At 44.7% G+C, this 15,133-nt stretch overlaps 1 protein-coding gene across 1 annotated transcript in view; it reads left to right on the top strand.

Annotated features, from left to right (window-relative positions):
• Positions 1-9,192, top strand: part of LOC311265874 (homeobox protein Meis1-like) — a 42,308-nt gene extending 33,116 nt beyond the window's left edge. The window contains exons 10-13 of the mRNA XM_084367967.1: positions 2,772-2,830; positions 5,848-5,937; positions 6,500-6,614; positions 8,434-9,192. Coding sequence (XP_084224093.1) covers positions 2,772-2,830; positions 5,848-5,937; positions 6,500-6,558 — 208 coding nt within the window. The 3' untranslated portion in view covers positions 6,559-6,614; positions 8,434-9,192. The remainder of the gene's footprint in view (positions 1-2,771; positions 2,831-5,847; positions 5,938-6,499; positions 6,615-8,433) is intronic.
• Positions 9,193-15,133: the final 5,941 nt, after the last annotated feature.

Below are 15,133 nucleotides of genomic sequence, written 5' to 3'. Positions count from 1 at the left end.
TTAGAGGTCGTTGATGAACGATAGAAACACTGACAGCCTGGCTGAACTTGGCATCGCTGACTCTGCTCTAACCTGGTTCACTTCATACCTGACAAATCGCACCTTTCAGGTCATGTGAAATGGCTCCTTGTCCAAACCCGGCTTTCTGGAAACTGGTGTCCCTCAAGGCTCAGTACTAGGGCCGCTTCTGTTTTCACTATACACTAGATCACTAGGCTCTGCAATCACATCACATGGATTCTCCACTGTTACGCTGATGACACCCAGCTGTTCTCTTTTCCCCTGTCCTCCAACACCCACATTGCCACGCACATCTCGAGTTCTCAAAACTGAACTCTTCTTCATCCCGGGGAAAGACTGCCATCGCATGGACCTGTCAGTCACTGTCGAGGACGTCACAGAATCGCCTTCATCGACTGCGAAAAAAACCTGGGCGTGATCCTCGACGACGGACCATCCTGCACCCCCAACATCACTGCTGTGGCCCAATCCTGCAGATTTGCCCTCTACAACATCCGCAGGATCCGGTCTTTCCTCACAAAGGACACAACGCAACTCCTGGTCAAAACGCTGGTCATGGACTACTGCAACTCTCTCTTAGCTGGACTCGAAGCCTCTGCGACTAAACTGTTGCAGCGTATCCAGAATGCTACAGCACGGCTCGTTTTCAATCTACCCAAATTCTCCCATGTGACCCTCCTCCTCTGTGACCTCCACTGGCTTCCTGTTGCAGTCCACGTCTGATTCAAGGTGGTGGTGCTGGCCTTCAAGGCCGTCAACGAAACTGCACCCATCTACCTCCAAACGCTGGTTAGACCATACGCCTCAGCGCGAGCACTTCGCTCTACTACATCGGCTGGCGCCTCAGTAGTGGAGCGAACTCCCAACCAATGTCAGGACAGCAGAGTCACTCGCCATCTTCCGCAAAAGACTCAAGACTCACTTGTTCTGACTTCACCTTGACCCTGCATAGCATTTACAGCAAAAACAAATGCAGTGATTAATAGGAAATTAGGTGAAAGTATCCAGTATTAAACAAAAAAGAATCAGTCCGACAAACCATCATCAACCATTATCATTTCTTAATTATCTTGTGAAACCTCATACTCATTACAGTAACCAGAGAGGTTTTTAAGAGCTCTTCTCTGTAACATTTTTACCTAATTTCTTAGTTATTTTTAGTTATTTTTGTTTTTAAAATAGACTTTTCTTCAAAAAGAAATAATTTAGAGAATCATGCAGCACTGACATTACTCTGAATCCAGAGGGGGGTAAATTCATTGAGTGTTTTCAGCTCTTCGGGGAGGAAGCTCCATCGATATCAGACCAGGCGGTGTCAGATATTTCACTTAAAGTAGTTCCTGCAGCTTTCAGTCGGACGGCTCAGACTGTGACACATTTCAGCTTCCTGTTGGAGCTGAAGCAGATTCTACTTTACTCTCCTCTAAAAAAATTCTTCCTCTCCTCCTCCTCCTCCTGCTCCTCCTCCTCCTCCTGCTTGCCCTTTTTACTCCCTGAATAGGCTGCTATGGCTTTTGTTTTCCTGCAAAGGAAACAGGCTCGCCCCCCACTTTTTTTTTTTTTTTTTTTTACCCCTTCTCCTCCCTCTTTTCCGAACAAGTTGAAATGCAACCATCCCACCCGGGGGTGAGGAGGTGGGGTGAGGGTGGGGAGGTGGTTGTAGGGGACATAAATCAAGTGGGGAACCACAGAGCTTTCACTCCGGGGCGGGTCAGGAGGGGTCGACGGGCGGTTCAGAAGGCTTTAAGCTGAGGAAGACCAGAACGCTCCTCAGCGGAGGGGAGGCGGCAGGGGGAACATGAGGAGTTAAGGGAGGGAGGGGGGGTCACAGAAGGTGCCAGGTCAGAGGTCACGCATACCAGGATGATGGCTTTCAAGAGTGTACTTAGCAGGGGACATGTATGAATGCACTGCTGCTGCAGCCCCACTGAAGCCTGACTTCAGCCGACACAGTCTTCAGCCTCTGGCTTCACTTGCACAGTGAGCCGATATTACCTGTGGAAAAATAAAGTAAATGCATTAAAAAAATGTGCTGAAATGTGACAGCATTTTTCGTTATCGTTACTTGTAGCTAATAGAAACCAAATTGACTCAGCTGCTAAATTTAGCCGTAAGCTAACCTGACTTTTAGCTAAAGGAGACCTAATTGTTAAGTTGCTAAACCTGATGTTTAGCTCACCTGAACCAAGTTGTATTATCCACTAAATCTGACTTTTAGCTGCTAAACTCATTCATCAGCTAACCTGAACTTAGTAGCTTTAGCTGCTAAAACTGACTTATTAGCTGCTGAACTGACTCACTGACACCCCTGAACAGTCAGCTAATAACTGAACATTTAGTTCAGTGAAACCAAACTGTTTTAGCTGCTAAACAGAATTAATGAGCTGAACTGAACCAAACTGCATTAGCTGATAAACTGGACCAGTTGTAGCAACAGTTTAGCAGCTAAAGCAGTATGGTTTTATTAGCCAGGAGTCAGATTTAAGCGAATGTTTGGTTTCCATAAGTCGAAAGCTACATGAAGCAGTTTTCATGTGTTTGTTATGTTGTTGTTTTTTCCAGCTGTTCTCAGAAAATAAGAAACTTGAGATTTTCTGTGAGCAGTGAGATGTTTACTGTCTCTGCCTCTGAGCAGAGAGGAGGTCGAGGTCTCTCTGCAGAACATAATCATACACTGCTGGTTCACCTCGTTTATAACACTGTCACTGTGTCTCCCCCTCCTCCTGTTCCTCTCCTCTTCCTGTCCTCAGGTTCATCAATGCGAGGCGGCGGATCGTTCAGCCGATGATCGACCAGTCCAACAGAGCAGGTGAGTTTTATAGTTCTCATATTTACTGGGATGCTTCGGTGCAGATGTGATGGACATCGACAGAAATAGTGGTAGAAATAAGATTTAATGCACGATCGTGTCAGGAAAAGTAGTCTGACCTGTGTGAACGTCTCGAGTCTCAGATCTCCAGGTGTTGTCACATTCACAGCTCTGACTGTCAGGGTTTAAAAGATCAATAGTAGTGCCACCGCCTGAGTTACAAGCTTTGTTTTAATGTTAATAATTCAGCTTGTTTTTTCTTATAAATTGCGAATTCTTCATCCAGGATTTTTCCATTTACGGTTTGAAATCCAGACTGTTAAATATGATGTCATGAGACGATTGTGACTCATTAATGTATCATCAGGATTTTACTGTTGTAGTTGAGGCGGAGCTCAGTGTGAAACATTTTGTAAAAGACAGACTAATGAATCTTTAACAATAAAAATACATTTACCCTGACATCATGTGGGAAAATAAAAAAGTGCCAAATTTTAAACAAAAACTGAATCAATAGGCGACGAGAAAAATATAGAAATACGTAAAAAAAATGTCAACCTGTCTGGTGTGACAGGAATCTCAGTCCAAAACCTCAGGAGGAAGTAATGCGACGATTACTTCTGTCAGTACTTTGTCCCACCTCTCTGCCAAAAAGCAGGATATGATGTCTTTATATATCGAACCAGGATACTCTGATCATAACTGGCACACTGACTAAGTGCTGCTACGTGCAGCCTGAATCTGAGCAGTCTCAGGCTGAACTTCCCTCCCGCTCGCCGAGTCTTCTGCTCTCTCGGCTCCTCGGTGTGTTAAAGCGAACACAGAGGCTTAAACTCCTGGATTGAATGGCCTCTAAACCCCAGCAGGATTAGCTCCAGACAAAGACGCTAATCGCATTGACTGACCACTCCATTGAACATTTTAACCTGGGATTAAAACAAATAGGAGCTTGGATAAAGCGGGGCTAAAGTACCGCTAGCCTTTTGGCCTCCCGCCTTTGTTAGCATTAACCCCTGGGCTGACTTCCACACAAAAGCGTCTTTACACTGCTCGACGGCGGCGATGAGAAACTGTTAAAGACTTGAATCATGGGAATGTTGAGAGACACGTCTCATCAAGATGAAACTTTATCGAGCTAATTTCCCCACGAGGACGAACGCATTTCATTTAAAGTCGTCACATCACTGATTCATGAGCTCCCTCCTCCTCGTCTCCTCCCCCCAAAGATTAGACGCAAGATGAAAACAAGGAAAAATAAACGACATCGTAAACAAGTGGAGAGAAAACCCGAGTGTACTTAAACACAACATAACTGCTGCTTGTTGGATGTTATGCAGAAATATAGTAAATACATATAAAACATGTAAGGTGACAGGATGTGAAGCTGCCGGCGGACAAACTTACTGACCCACCAGCACACGAGCGATGATACAAGCCGTGTTAGTCCAGCTGTCGGTGCTCTGACCACTTTAAACCTTTAAAACGTCTCACAAATTTATAGTTTCATTTTTAAAAAAGGTTCAGTAATTTCCTAAAACCAAAAATAAAATAAATAAATACATAAATAAAAATAATTGTGTTCAGAACCCAAGAAGTTGGTTGCAAGCTGGAACCAGAACCTGGCAGGTTGTCCATGAGCTGAAGGGCAAACTGAAGTGGGCGTGTCCTGTTCTACAGGTTGTGGTTGAGACGGGTTGATGACGACGTCATGACGGGTCATTAACATCCGGTGGGGGCGCGTAAATAAGGAAGGAAGTTAGGTCCAATGTACAAACCGGTTCTGTTCTGCTCACCTGTGTTTACTTTAACGCCGCATGTCAGTGACATGAAACGTGACGTCAGTAACGTAGCGCTTCAGATAAAAGTCGCAGCTTTGCCTGCAGTGGGCCTGCCGATTTAAAAAAAACCTGTAGACCCAATCATTTTGGTGGTGACATCATTTGAATCACCAGTCAGGCAAACAGTCATATGTTGTTGTTGCTGATCATCGATCGGCGTCGTTGCGTAGGAAACAGAAAGAAAGGTTGGATGATGAGTGTCATCTCAGTCCCAGTCTCATCCGAGTGGACGGACCTGACACACAGAACCAGCTCAGTCCAGTCCATCTTTCTGTCATTAAGACGGTTTATTATGAACAGGTCGGTTCAGCTTCACTTCCAGCGTCACTTCATGCTGTTTACAAGCTTCTTATGAGGAGGCGGGTCAGCCCAGTTCAGGTTATTAACACAGGTGTGTCGAGTGGACAGACCGGTAAACCAAACTCCATTCTAAAAGCAGCTGTTTTAAGGTTGGGCCTTAATTTTCCACAGTACTAACTGTAGTTACAACTTTACAAAGGCTCTTTTATGATTCAGTTCGATCTGCAGACACGATCGGCTCACACATTGTTTACTCGGTGACATCACTAACTAACCTGTGGTGAGGCGTTAGACACAGACGGACGCGCTGACTGACCTGTTTGACACAGCTGCTTTGAGGCATGTCACTGATGGCTGTCTTCAATCTGGTGCCAGCGTTTGTTTTCACCCAACGCAGGGCGTGGCGTGTGGCTGAGCTCATACTATCACCAAGGGTTACAAGAACCTCGAACAGAACCGGTGCAAGACCCAGAGCTACTTCGGTGAAAACAAGTCGTATATGAGACCTCGTTAGTGCCTCCGGAGGCTGACGGATGATTTAGCTTCGTGTACAGTCGGAAAATGAAATGTAGAGGTTGCAAATAGAAGAAGTTGAGGGTCAGAAGGTCAATGAATCGTGTTATTGATCCTCTGAGGAGCAGAAATATTCACAGTGAAGTTAAAGTGAATCCGGTCAGGAGTTGTAGAGATATTTCATGTGGTTGGACGGACGGACGCTAACGAGAGGCTGATCTCTTCATGAAGGAAATGTTTGTGTGCTAGACGGCAGCTGTCAAACCGGTCTCCTCCTCACAGTGTGAATGTGAGAGTGATGTCATCACTGTGGGACAGCAGGCAGCCAGATAATTAAAAAGCGTAAATCTCCCCCTGTGTCCGCAGTGAGCCAGGCAGGACCGTACGGCCCAGATGGTCAGCCAATGGGAGGCTTTGTTATGGACGGACAGACACACATGGGAATCAGACCACCTGGTAAACACACACACACACACACACACACACACACACACACACACACCAGCTCATTCCCATACTTAGTGTAAGTGTCATGCAGTGTTACTGTTAATTTCCTGGGGGGTGGATACACCTCAACATATTTTTACTTCAGAGAATATTTTACTCCAGTAAAAGTAATCTAGTAGAGTATCAGAGTAAAAAGTCTCCCTCTGAAGGACATTTGTGGTCAAAGCTAACTGAAGCTCACGTCATATTAATATAATTCAAAGACTATTAAAGTTAAAGGTAGAGTCAGCAGGATTTGTCCCAGCTGTTCCTGAACGCACCACACGTCTTCTTACGTCTTCGTCTCGTTTCGTTTGCAGCAACGCTTGAAAAATATTCTGTGACACGAGTTAAAGTTCAGATGTTTGTGTTCAGATGTAGAGAGGAGGAGTCACAGAGATACTCGAGTACAGTACAGATACCTGAAACATGTACTGGAGTGCAGTAATGAAGTATTTGTACTCTGTTACTTCCTGCCTCTGTGTGTTGACGATGGCTCAGCTGTTTCAGTGTGTGTGTGTGTGTCCTGCAGGTCCTATGGGTGGTGTGGGGATGGGGATGGGTGTGGAGGGCCAGTGGCACTACATGTAGCACCACCACCTCCACCCTGCAGCCAGAGGCCCCGCCCAGCGTCCCGACAAACCACCGTGAGTAACACAAGTCAGGTGTTTCTAAAGGGACAGTTCACCCCAAATTACACCAAACTGTCTGTTTCATCCTGGAGCAACAACTCGTCACGCTCAAACGTCTGTTTTCTGGAGGATTGTAATGACTTTTTTTGTTTTTTATAAACACTCATTAAACACGTTCAGTACCACACCACAACAGAAACCAGGCGACCTGAAGAACCACAACAGCAGACTTAAGATAAGACGTCTAAACCTCTCTCATCTCATCCCATCACCGACTCCTCTCGGCTCCTCCTCGCTAATTAAACCCATTTCCATCTGATTTAAAGGTCAATTAATCCGCTGAGATCCTCTCCATATTCTGTCTAACGAGCTGATCATTAGCGAGAGACGCAGAACGCTCTCATCTCTTTATTTGATTACACGGAGTCCAATTACTTCGTAAGCAGTTTTCATTATTAGGCTGGAGAGGAGGCGGGGGGGGGTCAGTGAACGCAGCGTGGGGAGGAGAGATTAAGAGGATGTTAATGTGTAGAGAGGAAGTGTAGAGACGGGGGGTGAGGAGGGATTTCCCTGAAATGTGGTCAGTCAGACGGCAACATCACCCCGACCGAAGACAATTAAAGAGTCTTCAGAAGAAACGCTCGTCTTTCTTCCCTCTGCCATCACTGAACTTACGGCTCCGGGGAAACAATACACCTGTCAGCTGGGATCTGATGCAGCCATGCATGCAGCGCACACACACACACACACACACACACACACACACACACACACCCATACACACACACACACACACACACACACACACCCATACATAAGGACACGACCACGGCCTCCTTTTATTACATTTTTCTTTTTCTTCTGGAAAATTTGAGAACTGGGACTGGATAGTGTCCAAACTGGAGGAAGCTATCGTAGCTTATTAGCACTGTCCTGTTAGCGACTGCTGCCCTAGTTGGCTTTTAAGTTCGTCAACGAGCAACGTGGTGAGCGCGCTCCTGGCTGGCTAGCATGTTGGTGCTTAGTGTAAGCTACTTAGTTCAGCTGTGAGCAGTCGTCACCAAGCTTCTGAAAGGACTTACGTCGTCAGGAGGTTTTATCTTTGAGAGAGCCGTAGCGTCCGAAATGGAAGTTATGTTGCCTATCAGCTGTTTCACTGTCCACTGTATCTGTCCTCCTTTGTTGGAGGATAAACAGAGACACGGTTAAAAGACTGAAGAGACAGGAAGTCATTCCAGTTAGCGAGCCAGCTAGCTAGGGGAGCTATTGTGATTTGGCTAGCGTGGTTAGCTCACCAGATGGGTCGCAAGCCTCCATGAAGGCTTTGAAGCCAGTTTTCATAGCGGCCAAGAAGCGTCTTTAAAACAGTGGATACATTTTTGCGTCACACTCTTCAAGAAGTGACTCGTCTGACTATCATGCTCTGAGCTCCCGGTCCAATGAAGTTAGTAAAGTCTAGATGAGCCGCGCAATTTCATTGTTTCATCCTCATTAAAGTTAGCCGGGCGCTAAACTGGAAGTCTCTGATGTGCTCGCTCTTTGTGCCGCACAACACGGACGATCCGGTGTTTTTATTGAGCCGGATTTTCCACAACGGTTTTCAGTCTTTTGAGTAAACTGCGTAGACGACGAACGCCCTGAACAGTTAGCATGCAGAGCTGCTGTTTCTGTCGTCAGTGAATCTGTCTTGAGTGAAATCACGTACAATCTGAGACCAGAATCCTTTTTTACTGCAAAAACCAAAGAAAATGTGGAGGAGAGGCGTGTTTGAGTCAGTCTCTGGTTTCTCCTTCTTGACTTCCTGTTGACTCGTTGCCTTCTGTTTCCTCTGCAGGACTCTCAGCAGGTCTGCAGTCCTCCTTGGCGGGCGTGAAGCAGGACCTCACGCCTCCTCCTCACCCCTCCTCCCCCTCAGCCTCACCCACCTGGCCCCCGTTAAAGGAAACACCTGACTGCCGCTGCGTCTCCACGGCCGCCGGAGACGCCTCGTGACTTAAAGTCCACCAGCTGAAGCACGAACACAAAGAGAACGCGGGGACAGATGGAGGTCCTGGAAGGAGTCACGAGCAGCTGTGCGTCCTCGCTGAGGATTGTTCTGGATCAAACATCGACGTGGCGTCTGTGGATTCGATCATTTCCTGTGATGTCAGCCGACCAGAATGTCGTCCAGCAGATTTAACCTTCTGATCCTCTCTGCACTACAACTACAGAAGCCTCAAGTGGACATTTTGACACCAGCAGAGCGTCCTCCCCCCGCTCTCCTCCTCCTCTCCGGCAGTTGAACACATGAAGCTGATGTCTGTATTTCCCGAGGCGTTCTTTTGAAACAGAACGCGTCCACGAACCATTTTTTCGAGAGACCGAAGCTCTGAGGTCACGTGACCGAGCGCTGTTTGGCGTGGACTCTCAGAGGACGAGAGACGAGTCGTTACAGGCGCTCTGCTGCTGCCTTTTGCAGGATTTACTGTTTTAAAAGAAAAGGACTTTTCTGTTTCACTTTTCACACTGTGTGTGTTTGTCTTTTTTCATAGACTTGTGTCTTCCCTCGAGCCCCACAAACCTTCTGAGTTCTCAAATAAAATAAAAAAAGTGAAGCAAATCCGTTTCCAGCTTTGTGATTTTATCGACACCTGGTGGTTCTGGCTCCTCGTGCTGCGGTCGGACTCCACAGAGGGTGTTAGACGTGGACCAGCGCTCGTGGGAGTGTGCACTTATTTACTAATTCAAGAATTTAAGTGCACTTGAACGCACCTTAGATGTATATTTCCACTTCGAGACAGTTTCAGGGGAAAATGTTGTCGTTTAACTCGACTACATTTTATCTGACGTCTCATAAAATCGATCCAGTATCGTGTTTTGTTGACACAGTTCTTCACTTTCCTACTAAATATATGAACATTTTCCAGTTAATGTCACTGAGAGAAGCAGGAATGTAAATATTGATTCATGCAACGTTTCCTGGAGAGGAAAGAATAATTATGGCTAAAACAAAGACTTCAAATGTTTAAATTCACATTCAGTGTTAATGTTAGAGGAGTAACCAGCTTGAAATACATTACTTTTATGTAAAATACTTGAATAATAAATATTTAAAAACACATTGTGTTTATGTAGAAGTTCCCCTTAAAGGAACAGTTCACCCAAAAAATGAAAAAAAGGAAAGTCAGCTGAAAATTTAAATTAAAAAAAGAATCCATATTCTCCTCAAATGCATCAAACTAAAGTAACGAGCCTGTTTTGAAAATGTGAGGAGGAGAAAGTTCAGATGTTTGTGTTCAGATGTAGAGAGGAGGAGTCAGAAGCTCTCAAATAAATACTGACAATCTACTTCAGTACAGTAAAGAAGTATTTCTACTCTAAATGCTAAATATCGTCCCCGGTGTCGGCAGATCCAACACCATTTTTTCACCCTTCGAGATGTTTCTGTCCACTTTTAACAAGATGAACTTCTTCCAACTCCAACACAACATGTACGCTTCACTTCCCTCCATCAGAAGATCATAAATCCACAGCTGCAGGTGAAGCTGAACAGTACTTTTACTCTGAACACCTGAGTGTATTTACTTTTTACTTTTATTTGTCATTAAGCTTTTTAAGTTTCTTTTCACTGTGCAGTTGTTGAGATAAAGTCATTTCTTGCAGTCAGACGCAGGCTAGAAAACAACCTCTTCAACATTAGTCAGCACTGTTTATTTTGCAGCAAAAGACATTTTTTAGCCAACATCTTTACTTATTTTCCATTTCTGACTGCCAACATGGCAACTCAGCTCAATTGAGTTAAATCCACATTAAATCAAAACACTGCAGGAGCTGCTGCACTGTGGATGTTCGGGGGGAGGAGGCCAATAAGACTTCAGCAGAAAGTTAAATTACAACTTTAATTTCACGTGTAACTGTTTGAGAGCGTCTCTGGTGTCTCAGCTGCTCGTCCAGCTCAGTTTAAAATAATCCCACGCGGCAGATCGTCACTTCTCCCGGCGAACACGCAGCTCTGATGCAGCTCCTCTCCTGGAATTTGACTGAAGGAGAAAAAAAGAGGCGATTTACGTAAATCTGCTCCAAACTCTTAAATGGAGAGATTAGTTCCCCCTCACGCTCCAGTTGGCCCCCTCAATGGATGTGTTCTCCCAATCCGCTGGGAGTTTCCTAGATACACCTCATTTCAAAGCTGGAGGCCACAAAGAAACCTCCATTTATCTTCCTCTTAAAATCAATTACTAATTTGGAGAAAGGAGCCGAGGCGAGTGCAGATATTCAGCCGTGGTTTGTGACTCGAGGGGGTTTTTTTGTTGAGCGGCTGCAGGAAGCAGAACTTGTTCAGATGAGTTTTATGATCCTGGTGACTTTTTTTTTTTTCAACCAACTGGAGGTTTTTTTTCAGTGTTTGAAGCAGAAAACATGAGAGCCGAAGCAAACAGACGTCCTCGTCTCCCCTGGCTTCACTCTGAGCTGACTGACAGGCGGCGCCTCCAAACTCCCATGTTTGACTGCCCTCTTTAGGGGATTGTGGAAACTGCCTTCATCTCTGTTTTTTAAAAGCTTAACGTGCGATTGGCCGCAGCGCTCATCAGAGGAATCCAGCGAGCTTTACTTAAAAAAGAGATCAGATTGAAAAGTGCCATGTTGAAGAGCAGAGAGAGTCTGTGGAGACGGCGACCGCTGTGACAACAACAAAACAGCAAAATAAACAAGAAGATCAGATCTGAGAGGGATTTTTAAATGTGCAGCGCTGCGATTACCCACAGAACACTCAGGCTGTGAACGCAACACTTCAGGACAGGCAGTTAATTCACTGTTAACGAGCAATAACATGATTTACAAACCTGGTTTACATCAGGTTGTAAAGTTACAGCTGGTGTTTATGAACCTTTAATAAATGGTTCATGAAGCATTTCAGCATTAACAGTGAAATAACTACTGTTAATTAACTGTAAATTAACATTTTAATGATGGTTATTATAAAGTGTTGACGTATTTCTGCTACTTCTACTACATTTTGGAGGCAAATATACTTTAATCTCCATTTAATTTATTTGATAACTTTACTTACTAGTTACTTTACAGATTACACGCTGCATCAGAATAAATAAACGTATTATATCGGCAATCTGATTAAAAAAACACTGATTCTCATAGTTGACCCGTTTTACTTTGGTAAAGCTGAACGTCACCCATACGTAGAGGTGGAAAGAGTACTGACAGTCTGTACTCAAGTACGAGTACAGTTACATTACTGAAAGATTACTCAATTACAAGTAAAACTACTGGCACTAAAATAATACTGAAGTAAAAGTACAGAGTATTCCCCTCAAACACTACTCAGAGTTTTAGCAGAAAGGTTTAGATATCGCTGGTATAATAAACTAATTTAAAAATGTGCTTCTTCGGCTCTGAGGCAGAACGTAATCTGCAAAGTAACAAGTAACTACAAATAACTGTAGTGGAGCAAAAGTACAGAATGTCGAGAAGTGGAAGTATAAAGTATCAAAAAATGGAAATACTCAAGAAAAGTACTTCGAATTACAGTTCCTGAGTGAATGTACTTAGTTACATTACATTACTTAACAGATTCAAACCTGCAGTCAGGTCTGGAGGGGTCAAAGGTCGTCTGTTGCCTAGTGACAATAATACATGTATTATTAAGGATCCATGTTCAGTGTGTGTGTGAGGCGTCCCGCCGCCCTGTGATGCTCGTCATGCTGGCGTCTCTGATGTGATATCAGATATCTGATGTTTGCTGCTGGAGTTTGACTTCGTGACGCTCGAGTCAAAACCACCTGCATCAGCTTCACTGTGTCGATCAGGCTGCTTCTGAGACGACGACTGACTTTAACCGGCTGCAGAGTTAAATACCCGTAACTCTTCTGTACCGGGAACAGAAGTAAAGATGATAGTCAACACTTTATGTAACAGATGAGTTCTGACTCCACACCTTATTGTTACAGTGTAATTAAAAATGAAAATAAATATAAAGTATTTATATTATTAACTATTTATTTATAAAATAAATACTTCATATATATTACATATATATATAATTACGTGTCTTTTTAGTCATTTTAAATCTTTGTATCTTTGTAGCTGTTTTACATTTCTGTCAACATTTTAAATCTGTCTGTAGTTGCTTTTTTGCTGTTGTTTTGTATCTTTGCGGTCACTTTGTAGTCTCTGGGTCCTGTTTGTCTCTTTGTAGTTGTTTAACGTGTTATCCCAGGACAGATGTAGCGGTCACTTTAAACAGAGCCTCTCAGGATGCCTACAGGATGCCTGGTCCCTGGTTGGTGTTCGGGCCCTGGTTGGTGTTCGGACCCTGGTTGGTGTTCGGTCCCTGGTTGGTGTTCGGGCCCTGGTTGGTGTTCGGGCCCTGGTTGGTGTTCGGGCCCTGGTTGGTGTTCGGCCCTGGTTGGTGTTCGGGCCCTGGTTGGTGTTCGGTCCCTGGTTGGTGTTCGGTCCCTGGTTGGTGTTCGGCCCTGGTTGGTGTTCGGTCCCTGGTTGGTGTTCGGTCCCTGGTTGGTGTTCGGACCCTGGTTGGTGTTCGGTCCCTGGTTGGTGTTCGGCGCCTGGTTGGTGTTCGGCCCCTCTGACTCTGCAGGTTCACCAGGAGATATTTAGTCAGTGTGTGCTGCCGACACACACAGCTGAGTCGGTGTTATTTTTCAGTTTTGTGTATCAGTCCTGTCCCGGTGTCTGTATTGTGTCAGCAGTGAAGAAGGCAGCAGGTCTGTGCTGATGGTGATAAACGGGTCCCGAGGCCCGGTGGGCTCTGGTGCCCAGAGGATGACCCTCTCTGACTGCAGGCTGCGAGCCGCAGAGGTAACGAGCTTTATCTAAACAACCTGACAACTGATTTGTACTCCAGTAACGAACGTTAGCCTGAGCAGACCCAGATCCCAGGGAGACATTAATCCTCCTCCTCCAGGTCCGGGCTGTGACCCGCTGGTCCATCAATACTCCATGAGCTCACTCACCTCCCCCTGAAACCCTCCCTGCTCACCGTCCACATCTGTGGGCTCCAGAGCAACTGAACACAAAGTTGGATAATTTATTGCCTTTAATTAAATGCTTGCTTCAGGACGGATTAAATGTGTTTCCCCATGTGCGGGGCAAAAGGGGAAGGTATTCAGTGTCGGACAGAGGATCCAGGAACTCGGGGAGGGGAGGATCATGGTTACCTTGAGAGAGGAAGTGGAGGAGGTCAGGTGGGGGAGACGAGGGAGGAAGGGGGGGAGGTCGGTTTACTCCAGCGGCACATGTCGACCTGGTGGACAGGAAGTCGACCTGGTTTATGAAAGACAGTCGTCATCTGTTCACCTGAGAGACGAGGAGCTGTCGGCTGCTGCTTATTATTACTGTCGTCTGATGTTACTCACTGGTTATTATTATTATTAAAGTGTCACTGTTCTGTTTGTTTCCCTCCGTATCATAAATCAGCATCAAAGTACAACATGACTGAAAAAACTACAACATCTTAAAAACTGTTTAAAACAAACAAACGTGAAAATTAAGTCAAAACTAATCAAATAATCAGCCTCAAAATAATAATATTAAACATAAAAGCTGATAAAACCAATAACATCAAACATCAAACTGTCTTAAAGGTTTAATAACCATAAATTATAATTGAATAATGTCAGAACTCAGATTTAAATTTTTAGATTTAATGCAAAAAAGATTCAAAGAAAACACACCACGACGTCATTAAGTATCTTTTTTGATCTTTTTTGACGACCCAGTGTCCTTTAAAATTAAATATTCAATAATATATATAATATAAATACTCAGATCGTGATCTTGTGCTGTTGTTATGAGCAGATATTGTAGGAAAACACACGGAAAACATCAGATATGTTTATTGGAACATGGAAAATACATAAATATTTGAACAAATACAACAAAATAAACAGAAAGAGACCTGGTCAACACAGTCTCACCACAACGTCCCTTTAGTTAGCTCTGATCTGGAGCTTTCGATCGTATCTCGTGATCTTCTGACGAGGTGTTCAGATGTAGACTGAGTCTTCAACAGGAAGGTGTTGAACGCAGCCTGTTGGAGACGTTTTGTCTTTAATTAAAAGGCGGCTGCTGGTCGGGTCAGACGGACGCAGTTTGAAAGCCTCTTTCACAAACGCTTCCTGTCGGTGTTTCCTGGCCGAAGGTCTCGGGTCAGATTCATTTCTCCTGTTCAGAGGAAGAAGTAATGACTCGCACTGACATGTAATCTGTAGCTGTGGGGAACCAGAGTATTAATCAGGTTAACGAGAGTGAGAGCGGTCGCCTGCAGCTCGCTCATTAACCACCACATTCACTTCAATTAGCTCAGCTCGTTAGCGGGGGGGGGGGGGGGGGGGGGGGGGCTCAGACGGGCTGTTTGTCAATAAACACAACATCACAACGCCAAAGTGAGGAAGAGTAACAAAGTACGTTTACTCAAGTACTGTACTTAAATACAAGTTTGAGGTGTTTGTACTCGAGTATTTTCATTTCATTTCAACATTTTCACGCCTCTCATGTCCACTGAAAACCCTCGTTCACCC

Source organism: Pagrus pagrus (genome assembly GCF_965226575.1).
Source record: "Pagrus pagrus genome assembly, chromosome: 2".
Lineage (NCBI taxonomy): Eukaryota > Metazoa > Chordata > Actinopteri > Spariformes > Sparidae > Pagrus > Pagrus pagrus.
Note: the sequence above shows the minus strand (reverse complement) of the source record. Positions and strands in the feature narration are given on the sequence as shown.